Raw genomic sequence first — 23628 nt, 5'->3', positions numbered from 1 at the left:
AGAAGGAAAGACCTACCTAATGTATAATTTCTTTCTAAGGACAGTTTATAAGCAGTGGAACCAACAATGCCAGTGATTTTCTTGTTGATAGCTGAATTATACAAAGGCTGCACTGTGATTTCAACTTCGTTTTAACACTGAAAATTACGTGTGGGCTAGAGCCCTTGTTTTAGTAGTGGATTTTGCTTTAATGCAAATAAAAGATTTTCGACTAGCTTTGATTTTCATAGTGTCTTTATTTATGAATTCTGGTAACATCTGCCTTTTTTTTGCTTATTATTAGCAGTACTGTTTACGTTAATGTAGTCTTTGTCTCTATCCAAGTTCTTATTAATGAAAAACATGAGAGAACAGACTATTTGATACCACTTTTCTCTCTCTCAAATTTGATTGAAATTAGCAAATAGATTAAAAAGCTTAGAAAAGATTTGACAAGTAAATACATATGCACATTACAGGGGATAATAGTGCAACCATATTTCCATCAAAACCAAAAGTGTATATGCATCAGAATTTTAAATTATTGCATAAATATGATTGCACGTGCATGCACACATATACCCACAAATATGTATCTGTTGGCTTTAGTTTACTAACAGACTTGCTTTACTTCATGGAGAGTCTTTTTTTCAGGATCACTCAAAGAATAATTACTCTGGCAGGCATAAGGCAATGAGAATCAGTAAAGTACTCCCAGGGCAAAAATATGTAAAAGCTTTAAGAAGCATCAGAAAAATAGGCACATCCAAAACTTTGTAATATAAAAGAAGGTGACTTACCTCCCCTTTTTCTGTCCCATATTGTTATTACAAATACAGCAGAGGTTGAAATATGAAAGGAAGCAGGAATGATTTCAGAATGTTTGTCAAAAGTAGGAGTATTTAAAAAACTTAAAATAGCTGCATGAACCTACATGCTTTTGCTGACTAGAAAAAATTGGACTTTAAATTTGTTTAATGAAATACGGTGTGGCTTTTTGAATAAACTGATTCCAGTGTGATACCTGTTTTGTTGCATTAACAGCTTCTCATTAATAAACCTTCTGAAATAATGTTGGTTTCGTTTTATGTTTTATAAATTTACTTTGGTTTCTTTCTCCCCACTCTCTTCTCACAGATAAGTCAAATCTCCTAGTCTTCAGAAGCAATAGTGTTGCTGATGTACCTTCATCACCTACACTACAGAGACACAATAATGTCAACCAGATGGTCTTTCACAAAATCCGGAATGAGGACTTGATATTTGTAAGTCCATTAGTTACTTCTTCCACTGGTAGATTTAATGCACACTAAGTTTTAAAAAACTCGCTGTAAGTTTAAAAGAGCCTTATCTGAGCTAGAAGATTTACTGAGCTAGGAGATTTTACTGTAATCTTCCCTTAGTTAAAATTGTGAGAGAAAAGTTGTTTTTTTTTCCCTCCCTTTAATTCTACATTAGTTTTCTTTACTTATAGGAATGTGTAAATACGTCTTTAACAGAACTTCTTCCTCTCTGATTCTTGCAACAAGTTATTTCCTGAGGTCATTGTTGTCAGTAAAAAATAAGCAAAGATTTAAGCCATTTCTCATGTAGTTGCTTCCTTGTCCTCTCAGTTTGAATCTAGAGGTGTGCTAGCTGTGAAGATTGGCATATACATCATTTAGGGTGTTCGGTTAAGAGATCTTCTGCAAAACAGGCAGAAATTCCTGATTTTTTCCCCATCTGGTTTCTACCTTTCTTTTAGGAGGAGAGTCTTGGACAGGGAACGTTTACAAAGATTTTCAAAGGTGTAAGGAAAGAAGTGGGAGACTATGGCCAGCTCCATCAAACTGAAGTTCTTTTAAAGGTTCTGGATAAAGTGCATAGAAACTACTCTGAGGTTGGTGTGATTGTTAGCTGCTGTGTAATGTGTGTGCATGCTGTGCTAAGCATTACTGCTGTTACAATAAGTGAGTATTTTTTATATGGTAGAGGGTTATATGTTGAACCAAGCAGTGTAGACATACACTCTGGACAGTTGAAAACAATAAATAAACTACAATGCATTTTAATTTTAATAAGCTGGGTAATATATTCTAAAGGTAAGTGAAAAACAGTTGTTAAAAAGAGCAGGAGTGCAGAAATGCAAATATATTTCCTGAAGGAAAATGTGCTAATTTTGTTGTTGTTTTTTTGGGTGAATAATCAGTACACAAGCAAATGCAGTTGGAGATGGCACTAAGGAGAGTTAAAAAAATGGCTAAAGAAATAAAAGCATCAAAACCTTTCTGAAGGGTTAGGTAAGGTCTGGTAGTAGTGGACGAACTTAATAAGGTGCTATGAAGAAATAAATTGGAAACTGCATAGTGCATTATGAAAGAATGAATTGGAAACTGAATAGTGTGTCATGAATTTGTCTACAGTTTACTTGGTTAACTGAAATGGAAGAAAAGATTCCTTTTAAAATGTTGATATATACCTGCTTGCAGAAAAAGAGATTGCTAACCTCTCTGAAATGTGGATTATCAGTTATTGAAAAAAAAAAAAAATAGACAACCCTAAACCAACCGCAAACATAAAATATATTACACAGGGTCTTTGCAGTGAGATGGAAGATAAAATGTTTAAAAAAATGCGTATGGCTTTAATAAACTACTAGAAATTATGCAATTTGTGGTGGGGGTGTTTCCAGTGATATTTATTCTCTCTAAATCTCTCTCCTTCCTCAAAGTCCTTTTTTGAGGCAGCAAGTATGATGAGCCAGCTTTCTTACAAACATTTGGTGTTAAACTATGGAGTCTGCGTATGTGGAGAAGAGAGTAAGTAAAAATTAATTCTTTTTTGTATTAATTTTATACAGACTTTGCCATTGATTTGGGGTATAAGCAGGGGAAAAGAAACAAAACAACTTGTCACACCAGCTGGATACCCAATACATGTTCACATTGCATTATTAGTCTTGGTGTCAGAACTAATTAATACAGTGACAAAGAAAACCGAGAAACTGTGTAAATACAATCTGTGTGAATAGTAAGCTGTGTAAATTACTCACAATCATATCTGTTCCATCTGAAAATCTCCATTTTGGAAAGTTTTGGCCAAGTATTTACTACACCAGTTTCTTTGCCGGAAAGCCCTTGAGTGTTTTCTCTAGTTTATTTATTGTACCATGCACAGGGACTGCATGTAAAATTTCAGGTAGATAAGTATATAATTAAAAAATATATCTAAAGACGTATATGGTTACTTATTTCTCCCTGTATTACAGCTGACCTCTACAGACAGTTCTGTTTGTGAAGGCAAGAGAATTGTTAGTTTGGCAAGACACAGTTACTAAGAAATAGGAAGAGAGGCTTACTGTTATTTTTTTCTGTGGCTTACAAACTTCGTGTACAGATTTGATGAAAATTGCTTCACATAATTATAAAAAGTTTGCATTCTATAAAATGGATGTTTGTGGCAATTCTCAGATGTCATATAGCTTCTAATTTATAGTTAGTTAACTAACGAGGTATCAAAGGAAAAGGTGGATAATACTAGAGTAATGAATCTATCCTGAAATTCCTTTATTTATTCTTGGTTTTAATTGTTACTCTTTTTACTATTTTAAATCAGACATCCTTGTACAAGAATATGTAAAGTTTGGATCCTTGGACACTTACTTGAAAAAGAACAAAAATGTTATCAATATCTTGTGGAAGCTGGAAGTAGCCAAACAGTTGGCATTAGCCATGCATTTTCTGGTAAGTAATTTATTCTTCAGTTTTGTTAATGTCTGAATTCAAATGTTTCAGGCTAATAAGTATAGAATAGCTGAGCTATTGCCCTACTTCTTGAAACTCTGGAGGGTATTTTAAAACAGGCTGGCTGTATACCATATAGCCAAGGACAGATCCTTCTTATCTTGCACAGAGTGTGATTGAATTTCCCATTAATTTTTAATGGTGTAGCATGAAATAAAAACACATTTCCAGTAAAAATTCTTTTTCTTTTTTCCAGGAATCAGTCCTTCCTGCTTTTCCCACCTCACCTCATGATGTTGAACCATAACTGTTTCCTGGTAGTGTTAGTAGTTAACCACTGGGTGGGGAAAACATTGTGCTGTTCAGACTGCTAGTACATCTTTTTTGTGCATTAGGTCCCAACCTTACAGTCGGTTTAGTTCAACAAAAAAAGCCATTATTCAAGACAGAATATGTGGTTAGATGAATCTTCCCTTTAATAGAGTTTAAATATTAAGTTAGAATCATAGAATAGTTAGGGTTGGAAAGGACCTTAAGATCATCAAGTTCCGATCCGCCTGCCATGGGCAGGGACACCTCCCACTAAACCATCTCACCCAAGCCTTCGTCCAACCTGGTCTTGAACACTGCCAAGGATGGAGCATTCACAACCTCCCTGGGCAACCCATTCCAGTGCCTCACCACCCTAACAGGAAAGAATTTCCTCCTTATATCCAATCTATATCTGTTTTAAGTGTTCCTCTGTTTTAAGTGTTAACCCATTACCCCTTGTCCTATCACTACAGTCTCTAATGGAGGGTCCCTCCTCAGCATCCTTGTAGCCCCCCTTCAGATACTGGAAGGCTGCTATGAGGTCTCCACGCAGCCTTCTCTTCTCCAGGCTGAACAGCCCCAATTTAAATTTATTAGTTCTTAGATTTATTTTAAATGGATCATACTGATGGATCAGTATCCTTCTGAGTTACTATACATTAAATAGTTTTAAACCAGAAACTTCAGGTAGATAATTTAAACGAGTGAAAATTAGCTAGAAACTGTAACTGAGAGAAATTGATGAAATGTCTGAGATTTGATCAACTTAATCTGTGGTCATTGTTTTATTTCCTGATGTTTCCCTCATGCTGTAAAGTACTGGTTCAAATACCTCTTCAACCATAAAATTTTTCTAAGTATATAAAAGATGCTTTCCTGTTCATAGGAGGATAAAGGCCTTGTTCATGGGAATGTCTGTGCAAAAAACATCTTACTTATCAGAGAAGAAGACAGGAAGTCTGGAAATCTTCCATTTATAAAACTAAGTGATCCTGGCATCAGTATTACAGTCTTGCCAAGAGATAGTAAGTCTTCGTGTCAGCTTTCTTGTTTAATGCTTTTGACTTGAAAAATAAGTTTGGGGTGGGTTTATTTTTCTGACCACTGTCTCAGGTACTTCTGTTACAAAAAGTTCCTTCTTCCGTATGTCTTTTTGAAGTAAACTCTTCAGTCTTAGTCAGCAGGTTTGAGTGTATCTTCTTTATCATCAGATAGCTACAGGAAATAAAGCCACAGTTCTCCATTGTGTGAGGTTTCTTCCTTACTGTTCTCATTTTCAACTTTTTTTTTTTCCCACTGTTAGTACTATCAGGATGCCGTTAGGTACCATGAGTAAGTCTTTTGTGTCTGCAGGTAGCTGCTGGGGTTAGTATCCTGTTATTGATCAAGATTAAATTGTCGTATTTTATAGCTTGGTGAATGTCATGGTTTAAGCCCAACTGGTAACTACACAGCCGCTCACTCACTCCCCCCGATTCCTCCCCCTGCTCCCGGAGGGATGGGGAGGGGAATTGAAAGAATGTAGACCCCACGGGTTGAGATAAGAACAGTCCAGTAACTAAGGTATAACACAAAACTACTACTGCTACCACCAATAATAATGATGATAAGTGAAGTAACAAGGTGAGAGAATATAAAACTAAAAAAGGAAAAGGAAAATAAAACAATAAACACAAGTAATGCACAATACAACCGCTCACCACCCACCGACCGATACCCAGCCCTACCCAAGCAGTGATCTGGGCCTTTGAGGTAACGCCCCCCAGTTTTTATACTGGTATGATGTGTTGTGGAATGGAATACCCTTTTGGCTAGTTTGGGTCAGGTGTCCTGTCTCTGCTACCTTCTGGCTTCCCATGCTCCTCCTCACAGGCAGAGTATGAGACTGAAAAGTCCTTGATCGGAGTAAGCATTTCTTAGCAACAACTGAAAACATCTATGTTACCAGCGTCATTCTCAGACTGGAGTCTAAAGCACAGCGCTGCACCAGCTGCTAAGGAGTAAAATGACTGCTACTGCTGAACCCAGGACAATGAAGCTTTCAGAGCTGAAAGTAAAGAGAAACAATTCCTTGTTATGGAGTCTTTTCTGTGCCATAATGTGCCAACCTCTAGCAGAGTACTTTTTACTCTTTGCCATCTAGTTTCCTCGCAGTAGCTAGTAGGTCTCAGTAATACTGGGGGAAATGCAGAAGTTGAATCAAAAATAATGGAAATGATGTTAAAGCAGTTTCATAACATTAGGCTTATTTTACAATAAAACTAGTGGTCTTCCACTCTCATTCATAAATATCATTTTTGTAGGTATTCTGTAGTTTGAGGTATTTTAGGCAGAAACAAAAACTTGTGAAGCTGTTAGAAGCACATTGCAGAATGATATACCTAAGTATTCTGAAGTCATTTTAAAGAAATCAAATGTGTTAGAGAATTTTCTGGTTGTATTATTCATCTTAACATGATGTTTCCTTTGCATGATTGCACAGTTCTTCTTGAGAGGATACCATGGGTGCCACCTGAATGTATTGAGAATCCCAAACAATTAAGCCTGGCCACAGACAAATGGAGCTTTGGTACTACTTTGTGGGAAATCTGTAGTGGAGGAGATAAACCTCTGAGTGCATTGGATTCTTCAAGAGTAAGCATTACTGAGTCTGCAGTCATAACAGTTCTTTGAACACTTCTAATTTAAGACATCTGTTGCTGTAACTGTGTCAGCTTGTAAAGTGTTTTACCACAATAGGGAAAGAACACTTACTGCTAGTTTATCATCAGAAGTGATGATTGAGGTTTGTTTTTATGCTGTTTGTTTTTTTTTCATGGGGACAAAGTACAGTATTGCCAGTATTACCTTGTTCATGTTTCTGTTGCTTTGTTGCAGCAGCGTATGACTTCAGACAAAAAGTATTCTTAACAATATACATAGATTTTAATTAGCATTGTTCTAATAATTGAATATCTTAGAGTATTTAAGACTGTGTGTGTTGCAGAAAATTCTACTGTTTTAGCTAAACCAGAAATGTTGACTATTTAAACTAGGGGCAGGGCATGGAGGGGAAACACATTCCATAAAAATATTCTTTCTTACATATTTGCTTCCTCAATTAAAAAAAAAAGATTATTGCCTTTACTACACTACAAAAAGGTTTGTAGTATTATATTTAAAATGGCTGTTACCTTCTCACAAAGCCTGTTCTGATTTCTCAGGTGTTGTAATCAGCTCTTACAATAAGCTCCAATGTCTACCTAGACTTAGTTTATAGATAACTAGGTATTTCAGAAGTTGCCCTCCTCTGCTCTACTAATACACATTCTTTAATAATACTCAGAAAGCCTTTTACAGCTGGAGGAACTTAGCAAGCTCACAGGTGGATAGAATTTTCTAACGGATCTATCCCATTGAGGTTTTATGAAATCACCAGTAAAGGAGACATCATCTTTCTCAGTATCATTCTCTATTTTCTTATCTTCCACCAGTAACTGACTTGGAATTTCTGAACTAATTACTCTAAATTATGCCAGCATTGCTGTATTGTCATCCTTGGCTTTTCACATAAATTGGTCAGATGTACATTTAATGAGATAACAAGTCTAGGTTGAGAGCTGTATCTTTTGCCTTTTACCTTTTTAATTCCAGAAACTACAGTTTTATGAAGATAGGCACCAGCTTCCTGCTCCCAACTGGACAGAACTAGCAAACCTTATAAACAACTGTATGGATTATGAGCCAGATTTCAGGCCTTCATTTAGAGCAATTATACGTGACTTGAATAGTTTGTTCACTCCAGGTGAGTCTGTGCTACAAGAAGAATACGCTAGACAAAAAGACCCTGATTCCCATTGGTTGGTGCCCTCCTTTTTGGTATTTTGATCCACAACCACTCTCCAGAGCACCCCCAGAAATCTGAGTTTGTAAGGACACTATGACTGTTTTAAACACTGTGTTTAGACACTCTGAACTTTTTTATTTTTTTCTAAAGGTGAACACATTAAAAGTCAGCATTATCATTCAGAGCAGTTTTCTGGTTTGATTATTGCCTGTCCCAAACATTCTAGTCTTTAAACCAAGTTTATTATGCTTCTTAACTGTCTTTTTTCTCTTAATAAAATAAATACTTTTTTTTTTTTTCAAATGGAAGATGCATGTTATTACAAGCTCATTTCTGCCCTCTGCAGCAGTGGAAATGTTGCATAATAGTTGCTAAATTTGAAATGTAATAGGCCTGTAAAAAGAGAAAATTGGGAAATTAAAGCAAGACTTGCTGTGAGTTAGGACAAGTCATCTGGCTTATTTGTAATTCATCTTTGACTGCAAATTACTATGCAGACATTTGTTATTAATACTCTGCTGAGCTTGGGGTATGCCAGGCAAAGGTATAACATGAAAAGATTATAATGGTTCTTCATCTCCTATTAATTTCTCTGTCCCTCCTGTTCCCATTCTCTCTTCTCTTCTTCCTCCTATCACTCAGATTATGAGCTTTTAACAGAAAGTGATATGTTGCCAAATATGAGAATTGGAGCACTTGGATTTTCTGGTGCTTTTGAAGATCGTGACCCAACACAGTTTGAAGAGAGACATCTTAAGTTTTTACAGCAACTTGGAAAGGTAGGATATTTTGAAATTCTCTAATTGCCTAGGAAAGAACTGTCTTTTTACCATGACCCCATATATATTATTTATATTGAAACTTTTGCTACAGAAATCAGTAATTTCAGTCACATCTGACCACAATGTGAAGTTCCTGAAAGGAGGTTGTAGTGAGGTGGGTGTCGGTCTCCACTCCCAAGCAATAGGTAATAGGACAAGAGGTAACAGCCTCAAGCTGCACCAGGGAAGGTTTGGATTGGATAGTAGGAAAAATTTCTTCACAGAGACGGTAATCAGGCATTGGAACAGGATGCCCAGGGAAGGGGTGGAATCACAGTCCCTGGAAGTGTTCAGAAACCATGTTTTGTGGTGTTGGTCTTGGCAGTTTAGTGTTGGTCTTGGCAGTCCTGGTATAATGGTTGATCTTGATGATACTGAGGGTCTTGAAAGTCTTCCAGCCTAGCTGATTTTACGATTCCTTTTAGATCTTTTTCACAGTATCATTAGCTAGAATAAGGATAGATGGTGTCTACAGTGAATCAAGTCATACTGAAAGGCTAAAATCTTTTTCAGTAATGCAGAGCTGCATGTGACAGATTTTTGTTTCTTTTTTAAATATATGATATTCATTTTAAAAGGCTCCAGAACAGTCTTCCTGTCCTGGGTTCAGCAGTAGCAGTCATTTTTCCCCTTCTTGGTAGCTGATGCAGTGCTGTGTTTTGACTTTCAGCCTGGGAACAGAGCTGATAGCGATGTTTTGGTTTGGCCAAGGACTTTGTGAGCCTCATGCTCTGCCAGGGGGGAGGGGAAGCCAGGAGGAAGCAGAGACAGGACACCTGACCCAAACTGACCAAAGAGGTATTCCATACCACAGCACGTCATGCCCGGGAGGTAACTGGGAGTTAGCCGGAAGGGCTGGGAGACTGCAGGGTTGGAGGAGGTATGGGTCAGAGCTTGGTCGGGCTGGGGGGGGCGAGTTATCGGTCAGCTGGTGCTGAGGTGATGTATTCTCTTCCCTTGTTATTTCGTTTATCATTATTATCATTGATGGTAGCAGTAGTGATCTGTGTTATACCTTAATTACTGAACTGTTCTTATCTCAACCTGTGGGAGTTGCATTCTTTTCGATTCTCCTCTCCGTCCCTCCGGGAGCAGGGGGAGGGCAAGAAAGGGGGGGAAGTGAGTGAACGAATTACCTGACTGGGTTTAAACCACGACACTTCCATAGAACTGGTGGAGTTCGGGGGTTTTTATGCATCCGTATTCAGGGAAGTCTGAATACGCAGTCCCTAAATTCAGTAATGTTTTTGAGATACATCTAGGCCTTGAATGTTTTAGGTGTTAGAAATCTGCATTTGGTTACTACTTTTGCAAGTCACTGCAGCCTGCCTGTGTGATGCCTAGAGAGATGACCAGGTGCAGGTGGTAGATCTTCACCAAGTACCATTTTCTCAGAGTGGCTCCTTGCTGGTTTATGGTTTTTATTGGCGTGATAGCTGTATATTCCTTTGACTTCAGCTACTAGTGAAAGCAAGCATGAAGGCGAAATGGCAGAACTACTTGTGTTTGCAGATGGCTTGGTTCTAACTGTAAACAGTAGTGTAGCATAGGGAGAGGAACAGAGTGGTAGGTGATGACTGCACAAAGGAAGATGGAAAAAAAACACAGAATCATCATAGAATAGTTTGGGTTGGAAGAGACCTTATGATCATCTTGTTCCAACCACCCTGCCCTGGGGGGGGGGGGGGGGTGCTTCCATTGGACCAGGTTGCTCAAAGACTCATACAGCCTGGCCTTGAACACTTCCAGGGATGAAGCAGCCACAACTTCTCTGGGCAACTTGTTCCAGTGTTGCACCATCCTTATAGTGAAGAGCTTCTTCCTAGTGCCTAATCTAAATCTTTCTTCTTTCAGTTTAAAGCCATTCACCCTTGTCCTGTCACTACAGGCCCTTATAAATACAAGTCCCTCTCCAGCTTTCTTGTAGGTCCCCTTTAGGTACTGAAAGACTATCAGCCTGTCTTCATAGCAGAGGTGCTCCAGCCCCAATCATCTTTCTGGTCTCCTCTGGACTCACTTGAGTAGGTCCACATGCTTCTTGTGTTAGCCACTCTTTTTGATTCAGCCCAGCATATGGTTGGCTTTCTGGGCTGCAGGTGCACACTAAGCTTCCCATCAACAAACACCCCCAGGTCCTTCTCCTCGGAGCTGCTCTCAGTCCAGTTTCTGCCCAGCCCATAGTTGTGCCTGGGATTGCTCTGACCCACATTCAGGACCTTGCACTTGGCTTTGTTGAACTTCATGAGGTTGGCACTGGCCACCTCTCCAGCCTGTCAGGGTCCCTCTGGATGACATCCCTTCCCTTCAACATGTTGACTGCTCCGCACAGCTTGGTATCATCAGCAAATTTGCTGAGGGTTCATCAGTCCCACTGTCTGTGTTGCCAGCAAAGATGTTGAACAGCACCAGTCCCAGTACTGACCCTTGAGGAGCACCACTTTTTACCAGTCTCCACGTGCACTCTTTGAGTGCGACCATCCAGCCAGTTCCTTATCCACCAAGTCAATCTGTCAAATCCATGCCTCTCCAATTTAGAGACAAGGATGTTGTGAGGGACATCAAATGCACAAGTCCAGGTAGGTGACATCAGTCATTCTTCCCTTATCCACTAATGCCATTTCCTCATGATAGAAGGCCACCAAATTTGTCAAGCATGATTTGCCATTTAGTGAAGACATGTTGGCTGTCACCAATCACCCCCTGACTGACATAAACAAAGAAAAAGAAAAAGGTAGAACATTGAAACAAATGAGGGAAGAGCCACCAAGAACTGGGGGAGAATTAATACCTGAGAGGAACCTAAATGAAGGGATTTTTGCAGGTGCTGCAGAAGTAGTGTGCCAGCTAACAATTTGGAAGTGCAAATGGAAATCTGCGAAGGGGGGGGGAGAGGAATAAATGGACCTCAACCCCTTGATTCCTTCTGTGCTATTCACTTCCTTTCATTGAACGTGTTTCTTAACAGATGATCTGTATTCTTTTCTCTCAGGGAGGTTTTATGACATTTCACATAATTAATTGTGGTCACCTGAATGCTCATCCAGTGAGCACTGAGGCAGCATGCACAAGCGCTAAGAAAGACTAAGAAAGTGGACTTGTTTTTAATTGTATTTCCATTTGTGATCTAGGGAAATTTCGGCAGTGTTGAGATGTGCCGCTACGACCCACTGCAGGATAATACTGGAGAGGTGGTGGCTGTGAAGAAGCTGCAACACAGCACAGAAGAGCATCTTAGGGACTTTGAAAGAGAAATTGAAATTCTTAAATCTCTGCAACATGATAACATTGTTAAATACAAAGGAGTATGCTACAGTGCAGGTATGTGCTATATTAAATACACCTTCATGTCTACACTTAAGTATCCATACTGAGTTCAGAGAGGCAAGTGTTTATGGAAGTCACTGACTTGTCATAACTTTACCAAGACTTAGAGAGCACAAATCAAAGTAGTGACTGCTGTGTACTACTACTCAGTACAAGGTGGGCATCTTATTCAGTCAGCTCATTGCATTATTTGATTGATTTAGAGAAAGTACCATTTTGACTAATTACCCCGTTTCTTTATCTTAGAGTGAAAGTTGTCCTAGAAAATAATTTAAGGTGAAGTGGGGAAAATGCAACCATTTTGTAACTGTTCTTGTTTTTTACTCCATGTAATGTCCTGGAGTGGGTATTACCAATTCTTCTACGGCCTATATGATAAAAGACTAGACAAAAAGTTTTAGAAGCAGATGTGTTTGAGTAAATTGTTGATGCTGTTGAAGTTGATGAATGAAAGCATGGGTTCTGCCCAGGCTCTTAATGTAAAACTTAAAATCTTGAGTTAAGAATCAGACTAAGTCTTTAAAGATGGTATAATTGCTGACCAGTTGATGTCAGTTGCCATTCTGAATTTCATCTCAGCAATGAGGAGGAATTACATAAACACAGATACACACACGTGGCACTTCTGCTTTGCCTTAGCAGTAGTAGCTAAAGTATTGATTAAACTATCTTGATTAGTGACTTGGTGTATATCAAGCATATCCCAATTATTGTGTTTAAGTAACTGTCATTTCCTGAACAAATACAGTTAACTAATACATGAAAGATTGCATCGTGATGTACGTATAATTTATTTTTTGGTATTTAGACTATTTTCTATTTTATTCATGGACATTAGTAAATATATTTCAAAATTTGTCATTGGAAAATGACAGGAAAATAAAGTGTATTTTTTGTTGTTGTTATAAAAGGTCGTAGGAATCTAAGATTAATCATGGAATATTTACCATATGGAAGTTTACGAGATTATCTGCAGAAACACAAGGAGAGGCTGGACCACAAGAAGCTTTTACTGTATGCATCTCAGATATGCAAGGTAGGAAATTTCAGATGACTCACATTTTTCAAGAAATTTGTGGTTTTGGCCTTGTCTCATTTGTCTCAAAACAACCTTGGTGTATCTTTTATGTCATTGTTGGGCTACTAGTACCACATAACCCTAAAAAAAGTAGCAGTATATATTCCTGTACTCAAAAACCGGACAAAATACAGGATGCCAAGACTTGGCCTATCTGCTGACTAAGGAAGAATATACTTCATTTATTTCTGTTTATTTCATCGTTTGCTTAGCTTATATTTTGTCCCAGAGAATTAAAGCCTGTTTTCTCCCTAGCGAGAGTTGAAATAAAGTTTTGCAGGAGTTAATGCACTCATCCAGGCAAACTCTTCATGACATAGTATAACTGATTTTTCAGAACTTGGACATTCAGCTGTAAAACTACTATAACAGCATATGTTTAAGGAATTTTGTCTAAACTGTAAATATTTGCTTATTTAGCAGAAAGAGCAAAGATACATGATTTCTGTATGAAGAAAGAGAGGCCATTGAAGTGCTCAGAGCTGTAATAAATTATTTGCTAGTCCCATTGGTTGGTACTGAAGATCCTTAAAATTGTGAAGAGGTGGGCAAACACCTGAGCTTTATTGTGGTATCTTATTTCCTCAGAAAGAAGACTTAATGACCATCCTAGTATTACTCTGTTATTTTTCTTTAGATACAAGAAGCTACAGACACTTTAGATTTCATTCCATGTTCAGTTGTTTGGGAAAAGAAAAACAGAAAGTGGGGAAGCAGGGGGAAGAGAGAAAAGGCAGCAGGGGAAAGACATCCACACCCTTAAGGCATGTACCAGAAATATTTTTAAATTCCTTTCCCCAGTCCCCACATCAAAGACATGGAGACAGTAGCTGACCAAAGAGTATTTTTCAGTGTGTGTAGCCCATAGATATTCTGATGTCTGGTAATTCTGCTATGCAACATTTGGAGCAGAAGCTTTCCTTCTGCAGATCTTTAGAGAAGGCCTGACAAGAATCAGGCAGCAGTGTCTTTGCCAGAGCTGAGATCTTCTCCAGGAATTCAGACTTCCTTTGAAGTGAACAGAGCTTGGTAATTTCCTGCTTGAAACTGGACTGATCCAAACGTTTTGGCTACTGAACCTGGGGCATGTGCAGAAGGATGCCACAGGCACCTTCAGCAGCAGCTAATCTCACCTGTTCATGTGTTACACTGAAGCAAAGCTGGATGGGTAGTCTTCAGCAAAAAACTCCTTGATGGGCAAGCAGTATGCAGTGTTGTGAAAGGTGTGATTTAGGGTTGCTCAAAGAATGATCATCAAAGTTAATTGGCAAGAGCAGTTTTAATACAAATTTATAAAACAAAACCAAAATTCAGTGGCAAGGTTCACTCTGTTACATTTTACATGAATGACACATACAAAGAAAAATTGAACTAAAATCAAACTGAAATTGACTGATAAGAGAGAGTGAAGGCACAAAAGGTAAGGGAGACCCTCCCATTAAGTCATGAGGTTCAGAGTAGATCCTCTTGCTTTCCACAGTCCTTATGGAGCTTAGGTGCAACTGAGTCCAATCTTAGTCTCAGACTTGAATAAAGAAATCCTCCTGTGGCATCATGAAGCTCAGAGTAGACTTGCTTGCTTTCTAAAGTGATGGAGCCTAGGTGCGGCTGGGTCTACTCTTAGTCGCAGACAAGGTTACAAGTGAATTAATTCACCACAGATGGCTTTTACTAGCAGCAATCTGCAGTTTCAGGGTGGATCTTAACATTTATGAAGTCAGTAAATAGGATTTACTGCACTTGCTATGTCAGTTTATATACACATGCATGCACTTACAGTCACAAAGACGTATAAGGATACTGGTTAAAAACTGCCCTAGAAGTCAGTCAAATGTTCATATCAAATGTCTTGACATTCCTCAGCAGGTAAGGGTTGAGCCTCGAGGAGTGGGGGGACTTCAGCCCAGATGCGTTTGTCAGCTTTTGATGACAGTCTCTGATTATTGCCAATGTGGAGAGTTCATGAGCTCTGAGATATGTGCCATCCAGAAGGAGATGCTGGTTGCAGCGTGCTGCAGTCCAGGAGAGCTCAGGGGTGCTCACTTATGCCTGCTGTTCATAGGGTTGCAAGATGATTCACTTTAGGCATTAGTAAATTTCTGACCTGAATACAACATGGGTCAGTAACTTCAGTAACAGTGCTACCATTCTGCTCAGGCTGTGAACAAAGGAAGGAGTGTTCCAAGGCTGTAAGGAGAATGACTAATTATCCCCAGTCTCTCTTCTCACCTTAGCCAGGGAACTGGAGTCCCTGGTACGATCAGTGCCTCCCTTCTTAGCCATTCAAGAGTTCCTGTTACAGTCAAGAGGCACTTCACTGCCCAACTGATTACACAAAAGCCATGAGGATTCCTGAGGTTGTAGAGCAGCCCAGAGGGTGGATGGGGAGATGCACCAGCACATGAGGTTGGGAAACAGAAAATGTTAACAAGTCTGTGACAAGTGTCAGTCTTTAAACAGAGAGGAAGGATTGAACATGTGACCACCTACTCAGAGGATTGAAAGATCCTCTAACGTGTGTCTCGAAGTCATTCTCCAGTAACAGACATAAGAAATTCTCAGTACTACTTCTGCAACAAAATAGCTGTTAACTATCAGTGCTGGTAAGTCACTGAAAACAGTTTTCCTTTAAGCAAACACCACCAACTAGGATGACAGTGAGAGTGAATCAATCTATCATAGAATAAAGATGCAACAGTGGTTTTTGAACACACAAAGTCAGCCGCTTACCTGTTTCATTCTGTGACCTGAAGGGTTGTAAGGTGCCTGCACTTTTCGCTCTCATAATAATCTGTGAAGCTTGCAAATGTAAGTCTTCAGGCCCATTCGGAAGACTGAAGGAACAGCAGTGGCAATGTGTCTCTGGACCCTGGTCTATGAGACAGAGGTATCCGATAGGAGGGCTGGAAGGTGGATTTTCGCTTTTGCAGGCAGTGCAAGGATGACAGGAAACCATGGGAAAGGACCTGAATATAAAAGGCACAAAGAAAAAGTTTTTAATGTATGTGCGCACCTACACACATATAAAAGAAGCATCCAAATATTAGTAGACTTAAGAATGACAATGAAAAATCAAAATAGCAGTTGAAATGACTGTTTCGTAAGTACCAAGCGCCAGTCAAGAGAGAGATAGAATACACCTTCTGAAGATACGTAAGTGGGAAGACACCCTGCTTTCAAGTGCAAAGCATGGGTACACAGTGTGGAAATGTGGGAAGTCCATAATGGACTTGATCTTAAAGAAGCATCTTCACTTCTAATGGAAGCAGTCTAAGAATTACAGCGTTTATGTCTTGTTTTGCGTTGTTGCTGTACAACCTGCAAAGCAATGTGTAGTATTCTGTTATTTCAAAACAATTAAAAACATGAGTACCTAGTATTATGAAAATGGGATATAAATGTTTTTCCTTCTTCTTTTAGTTGATCATATTTCTCCCTTTCCTTTAGCTGTTTTTGCTTCTCCTGCAATGTTTGCTCTTTCAGCATCTCATATTTCTTCTTTCTGCTGTGCATTTCTGTCACTCTGTTATTTTGGGTTATTAAATCAAAAATCTTTCTCCTTCTGCCTTGCAGCTTTTCTCTCAAATGTATGAGAGAAAATACATGAGGGTTAAGATGTGTTTGCTTGCTTGCTGTATTTTAGTTCCTTGCTACTATACCAGGAAAAGGTTCTTGACTTAAAGGTGTAATTTTTTGTGTGCATATCTTGTAGTGTGAAAAGCAGCATTTTCATAAACAGCGTTTGCTAGTGGTGATGTTTCTGTAGGTATAAATCAGTGCAGCTGCGACGTGGTGCAGCTTGTGCCACTAGTACAGCTTGTCTGGTGGCAAGCAATTGGACTCTGTCCTTAACGTCAAAGAATCTTGACAATAGAATGGCAAGTTACTTCTTTGTGCATCTGGCAGTTAACTGCCTATCAAAACTTCAGGCTGTGCTCAGGGGAAGGAGTGTTCCAAGGCTTTCAGGGGGATGACTCATTATCCCCATTCTTGCTTCTCACCTCAGACAGGGAACAGGAGTCCCTGGTACGATCAGTCCTTAGCCATGTGAGAGTTCCTGTTACAGTCAAGAGGCACTTCACTGCCAAACTCGTTACGCCTTTAATAGGCAGTTAACTTCTCCATGCACCTAGTTTTTGGATATTCTTTTTTTTATCTTTTGGTCCTGCATTTTGTTTGTGCTGGCTGATAGGAAAAGATAGGAATTAAGAAAAAAATCCATAATCAAGAAGAAAAAAAGACAGTTTTCCATCTCTTAGTGTTTAAACTGCTTCATGTGTTCCTGCTGCAGAGTCCAACTTTAATGAAGCATTTGAAATCACAGTTAAACTCAATTCCATTGTTAGATTAGTGCCACTGGATTATGATCTCCACTTAGAATTTGCATGTTTTCAATTTTATACCACTCTTAGGTCAGGTATTTTCGGGCGAACAGAAAGATTACTGTAATTGAAAGAACTTTAGGACTGTTTAAGTACAGCATGTAGTAGCAAGAAAAAGTTACATCATTTACATAGACCGATTGTATCAGAAACCCAGGGGTGTCACTTGGAAAAACCTGGGTGTGGTGTTTTTCAGGATAGCAGTGGATAGGCAGGTAATGAAAAATTAGCGTCATTTTTGAACGAGTTTGGAATTGGGTGTGAGTAGTCAGCGATGCCACCTAGCGGCGCAAGGAGGTAGCGAGACCCTGAGGGGAAGGTCAGGCTTCGAAGTCAACGATTTCTGAGGCTTCTCACTTTAAAGAAAAGAGAGAGAGAGAGAAATAAATCTTTAAGTATTAATAGTATAACTTTAATGTTCGTAAATTTCAGTTCAACAATACTCTTAGTTTAATTTATAACTTTTTCACTTGTGTTGTCACAGTGAGATACTTTCTTCTGAAACTGACAGCTTGCTTTGTATTTCCTTTTTCATATGATTTGGGTGTCTCAACACTGTGCAGGGTCTACTTCTGTGCACCATTTATTGCTCTGTAAGGAAGATGTTCTGATTTGTAGTAATGCCACTACACACTGGCTTCTGCTGCGTTTCATTGTTATCAAAAAGGATTGCGTACATTGGTAAAAAGGGATCAGCAGCAGCAAGAGAAGACATGGCTTCAGGCTAATGCTTTGTTACAGCAACCCATGGAAATACAACAATAAGCATAACTTTGCTGGTGAATAATGGTCCACATGGAAGAGAAACACACAGGTGGGAAATCTGTCAGAGAATAGTTTCCAAATTCTGGTAATCATAATGTAAAGTTTCAGAAAGCAGAAGTACAAACTGAAGAAAAGATTAAATGAAATGTGTAAATAGGACAGTCTTCGCGTCTGCCCTGGATTGTGTAGTTTAGCCCAAAATTTGGTTTTCCTTCTGTCACCAACAAACTGCATTTGGCCGCAGAAGGGAGCTGTAACAGCTGTCCAGTTATGTAATGAAAAAGCACTTGCCTCTGGCACATGTTTAGTCTATCTTCTTTCAGGTAAGAGAAATCCCTGCACTTGGAAAAAGTAACTCCTCAGAGAAGACAAATGTCCAAGCATACCAATTTTGGTAACAGTCATTACCAAATGACTTAAACTTTGAGTTTAATTCGCCCCTTAAAGGAAAGTGCAACTACGTAATGGTAAAAGTAACTTTCTGTTGTGTTTGTGAACTTTCTGTCTAGGGCATGGAGTATCTGGGCACAAAAAGGTATGTTCACCGGGATTTAGCAACAAGGAATATCTTAGTGGAAAATGAGAACAGAGTTAAAATTGGAGATTTTGGATTGACAAAAGTCTTGCCACAAGACAAAGAATACTACAAAGTAAAGGAACCTGGTGAAAGCCCTATATTTTGGTAAGTCTTGTTTTGATGTACGAAATTGTGACATGTTTTCAGTTTTTACAATTTCATAGAATCATAGAATGGCTAGGGTTGGAAAGGATGTTTAGATCATCTAGTTCCAACCCCCCTGACATGGGCAGGGACACCTCACACTAAACCATGCCACCCAAGGCTTCGTCCAGCCTGGTCGTGAACACTGCCTGGGATGGAGCATTCACAACCTCCTTTGGTGACGCATTCCAGTGCCTCACCACCCTAACAGGAAAGAATTTCCTCCTTATATCCAATCTAAGCTTCCCCTGTTTAAGTTTTAACCTATTACCCCTTGTCCTGTCACTACAGTCCCTAATGAAGAGTCCCTCCCCAGCATCCCTGTAGGCCCCCTTCAGATACTGGAAGGCTGCTATGAGGTCTCCACGCAGCCTTCTCCAGGCTGAACAGCCCCAACTTCCTCAGCCTGTCTTCATATGGGAGGTGCTCCAGTCCCCTGATCATCCTCATGGCCCTTCTCTGGACTTATTCCAACAGTTCCATGTCCTTTTTATGTTGAGGACACCAGAACTGCACACAATACTCCAGGTGAGGTCTCACAAGAGGAGAGTAGAGGGGCAGGATCACCTCGTTTGAGGTCATGCTCCTTTTGATGCAGCCCAGGATACCATTGGCTTTCTGGGCTGCAAGCGCACACTGAAGCCGGCCCATGTTCATTTTCTTGTTGACCAACACCCCCAAGTCCTTCTCTGCAGGGCTGCTCTGAATCTCTTCTTTGCCCAACCTGTAGCTGTGCCTGGGATTGCTAAGATCCAGGTGTAGGACCTTGCACTTGGCTTGATTAAACTTCATGAGGTTGGCATCAGCCCACCTCACAAGCGTGTCGAGGTCCCTCTGGATGGCATTCCTTCCCTCCAGGGTATCAACCGAACCACACAGCTTGGTGTCATCGGCAAACTTGCCGAGGGCGCACTCAATCCCACTGTCCATGTCAGCGACAAAGATGCAGAACAAGACCGGTCCCAACACCGATCCCTGAGGGACTCCACTCGTTACTGGTCTCCAGACGGACATTGAGCCATTGACCACAACTCTTTGTGTGCGGCCATCCAGACAGTTCTTTATCCACCGAGTGGTCCATCCATCCAATTGATGTCTCTCCTATTTAGAGACAAGGATGTCGTGTGGGACAATGTCAAACGCTTTACACAAGTCCAGGTAGATGACATCAATTGCTCTACCCCTGTCCATCAGTTCTGTAGCCCCATCATAGAAGGCCACCAAGTTGGTCAGGCAGGATTTCTCCTTAGTGAAGCCATGCTGGCTGTCACCATGCACCTTGTTGTTTTTCATGTACCTTAGCATGCCATCCAGGAGAATCTGCTCCAAGATTTTGCCAGGCACAGAGGTGAGACTGACTGGTCTGTAATTCCCTGGGTCATCCATTTCCCCCTTCTTGAACATGGGGGTTATATTTCCCTTTTCCCAGTCATCGGGAACTCCACCTGACTGCCATGATTTCTCAAATATGATGGCCAGCGGATTCGCAGCTTCATTCACCAGCTCCTTCAGGACCCATGGATGGCTCTCATCAGGTCCCATGGACTTGTGCACGTTCAGATTTTTAAGATGGTCTCGAACCAGTTCCTCTCCTACAGTGGGTGCAAGGTCTTCATTCTCACAGTCCCTGCGTCTGCCTTCGAAGACTTGGGTGGTTTGGTCAGAGCCTTTGCCAGTGAAGACTGAGGCAAAGAAGTCATTCAGAACCTCAGCCTTCTCCAAATCCTGTGTAGCCAGTTCTCCTGAGAGCTTCCTGAGGGGGCCTACATTCTCTCTAGTCTGTTTTTTATTCGCTATGTACCTGTAGAATCCCTTCCTGTTATCCTTAACATCCCTAGCCAAGTTTAATTCTATCTGGGCCTTAGCTTTCCTAACCTGGTCCCTAGCTTCCCAGACAACATCCCTGTACTCTTCCCAGGCTGCCTGTCCTTGCTTCCACATTTTATGAGCCTCTTTTTTTCGTTTTAATTTTCCTCAGGAGCTCCTTATCCATGCAAGGAGTCTCCTGGCCCTCCTGCTGCACTTTCTTCCGGTTGGGATGCAGCACTCCTGAGCTTGTAGCAGGTGATCCTTGAATATCAACCAACAGTCTTGGGCCCCTCTGCCCTCTAAGGCTATATCCCATTGAACCATACTAAGCAATTTCCTGAAGAGGCCAGAGTCTGCTCTTTTGAAGTCTAGGGCTGTGAGCTTGCTGCACGCTCTTCTCACTGTCCTGAGGATCTCAAATTCGACCATCTCATGATTGCTGCATCCAAGGCTGTCCTGAAGCGTCACATTTCCAATGAGCCCTTCCCTGTTGGTGAGCACGAGGTCAAGCACGGCACCTCGCCTTGTCGGCTCCTCTATTACTTGCCGAAGGAAGTTGTCTTCCACACAATCGAGGAACCTCCTGGATTGCTTGTGCTGGGCCGTACCGTCATTCCAACAGATGTCAGGGTGGTTGAAGTCACCCATGAGAACAAGGGCCTGTGAGCGTGAGGCTTTTCCTATCTGTCTGTGGAGTGCTTCATCCGCAGGTTCTCCTTGATCAGGCGGTCTGTAACAGATCCCCACAGTAATGTCTCCCAGAGCTATATTCCCTTTAACCCTGACCCACAAACTCTCTGTGGACTGCTCACCTGTCCCCAGACACAGTTCCATACTCTCCAGCCTATCCCTAACATAAAGGGCAACTCCCCCTCCCCGCCTGCCAGGCCTGTCTTTTCTAAAGAGCCTGTAACCTTCCATTCCAACACTCCAGTCATAGAAGCCATCCCACCATGTTTCTGCAATGCCTATTATATCATGCCCCCATAGACGTGCACACATCTCTAATTCCTCTTGTTTGTTCCCCACGCTACGGGCATTTGTATAGAGGCATCTGAGCCGAGCTCCAACTGAAGCCGGCTCACTGGCTGGAGTGGCTGGGATATCTCTACATTGCTCCAAGCATTTATTATAGGTTCTGGCAACTGACTGGGTGAGTTGGGATGGAATGATGCCCCCCTCCCCCAACACATCTAGTTTAAAGCATCCTTGACCAGCCTGGCAAGCCTCATACCAAAACTGCTCTTTCCCTTCTTTATCAGACCAGCTCCACCGGCCTCCACTAGATCTGGCCTACAAGCTTGGGTCCCATGTTCAAGACACCCAAACCCCTGACTATGACACCACCCTTTTAACCATTTATTAACCTGGCTGATCGTCCTAGCTTTTTTAGGTCCTCCCCTTCATCCTGGAGAATTGATGAAAAGACTATCATCTGAGCTCAAGAGTTCCTAACCACCTCTCCCAGGGCTCTGTAGTCTTTCTTTATGTTCCCCAGGCTACTACTACCTATATCCCTTGCACCCACATGGATCACTAGAAGTGGGTAATAGTCCGTGAGACTTACTAGAGCAGGCAGCCTCTCTGCCACATCCCTGATCCATGCCCCTGGTAGGCAACACACCTCCCTTGAGACTGGGTCAGGCCGACAGACGAGTGCTTCTGTCCCCTTCAAAGTCGAGTCCCCTACTACTACGACTTGCCGCTTTTTCCTGGCAGCATCATTACAGATCTTTACCAGTGCATCAGCCAAATTGTTTTGCATATTGTGGAGTTTTTAAGTACAAACTCAGGCCAGTTGCCCAGCGTTGTGAAAGTCACTTGCATGGGACTTTTCAACATACTTAAAACAAACAAACAAGCCAACCAAAAAATTACCCGAATGTTGAAAAGAAGTAGATGCAACATGAAAAGTATTCAAAGATAAAGGAAATCTTAAAGGGCTTGTTTCCCAGGATGCTTTAAAATTATGGACCTTTTGGCTCCCTAAACGCTAGCCATACATATTCTCTAGCTGAGATCTGTTGGGTAGGGCCTCTGTTGACCAAGTGGAGTTAAATCCCTGTTGTGGTTTAGACTCAGCCAGTAACTCAGCAAGATGCAGCCACTTGCTCACACTCCCCCTTCCCCTATTCCCCAGGGCAGAATGGGGGGGAGAATCAGAAGAATATAAACCCCACGGGTTGAGGTAAGAACAGTCCAATACCTGAAGTAAAGTAAAATATAGTGATAATAGAAAGAATACCAATCATAATAATAGGAAACAACAAGAGAAGAAATGAAAGCTCAGAAAACACAAGTGAAGTGCAATAGAATTGCTCATCCCCCACCGACCGATACCCAGCCCAACCTGAGCAGTGATCTAGCCCTTCCAGGTAACTCCCCCCAGTTTATATACTGGGCATAACATGCTGTGGTATGGAATACCCCTTTGGCTAGTCTGGGTCAGGTGTCCTGTCTCTGCTTTCTCCCGGCTTCTTGTGCCCCTCCTTACTGGCAGAGCATGAGAGGCTGAAAAGTCCTTGATCAGGGTAAGTGCTACTGAGCACAACTGAAACATCAGTGTGTTATCAGCATTGTACTCTGACTAAATCCAAACCACATCACTGCACCAGCTATTAGGCATAAAAATAACTGCTGCAACAGGACAATCCCACAGATTGTAATTAGCAAGGACAAGATGCTGGGTTGAGTATTCAGGTAGATGTCTGTATTTGGGTGTGAAGCTTCCAGAGAAGGCCTGAGTTATTCCAAAATGCAGTAATGCTGCAATGAGCTCTGCTTTGCTTGGAAAAGAAGGACATTTTGCATAGCTTCTGAAAATGATGAAAGGATACTTACTGGCTGTAACTGACTTTCTTTCCAGGCCTTATCACATCAAAATCTTGT

The 23628-nt window shown here is 40.9% G+C and overlaps 1 protein-coding gene across 5 annotated transcripts in view; it reads left to right on the top strand.

The window, feature by feature from the left end:
- The window catches only part of JAK2 (Janus kinase 2), a 68325-nt gene that overhangs the window by 36344 nt on the left and 8353 nt on the right, over positions 1-23628 (top strand). For all 5 annotated transcript variants that reach the window (XM_061473082.1, XM_061473084.1, XM_061473083.1 and 2 more), the window contains 11 exons: positions 1117-1244; positions 1724-1858; positions 2690-2777; positions 3574-3701; positions 4900-5038; positions 6496-6647; positions 7647-7797; positions 8482-8618; positions 11789-11978; positions 12896-13020; positions 18719-18891. In XM_061473082.1, coding sequence (XP_061329066.1) covers positions 1117-1244; positions 1724-1858; positions 2690-2777; positions 3574-3701; positions 4900-5038; positions 6496-6647; positions 7647-7797; positions 8482-8618; positions 11789-11978; positions 12896-13020; positions 18719-18891 — 1546 coding nt within the window. The remainder of the gene's footprint in view (positions 1-1116; positions 1245-1723; positions 1859-2689; positions 2778-3573; positions 3702-4899; positions 5039-6495; positions 6648-7646; positions 7798-8481; positions 8619-11788; positions 11979-12895; positions 13021-18718; positions 18892-23628) is intronic.

The sequence above is a fragment of the Pezoporus flaviventris genome, unplaced genomic scaffold (genome assembly GCF_033815535.1).
Source record: "Pezoporus flaviventris isolate CSIRO_AGI_PZ_B2104156 unplaced genomic scaffold, CSIRO_AGI_Pfla_v1 ptg000076l, whole genome shotgun sequence".
Lineage (NCBI taxonomy): Eukaryota > Metazoa > Chordata > Aves > Psittaciformes > Psittacidae > Pezoporus > Pezoporus flaviventris.
The sequence above is the reverse complement of the archived record's forward strand: the minus strand, read 5'-3'. Positions and strand labels throughout refer to the sequence as shown.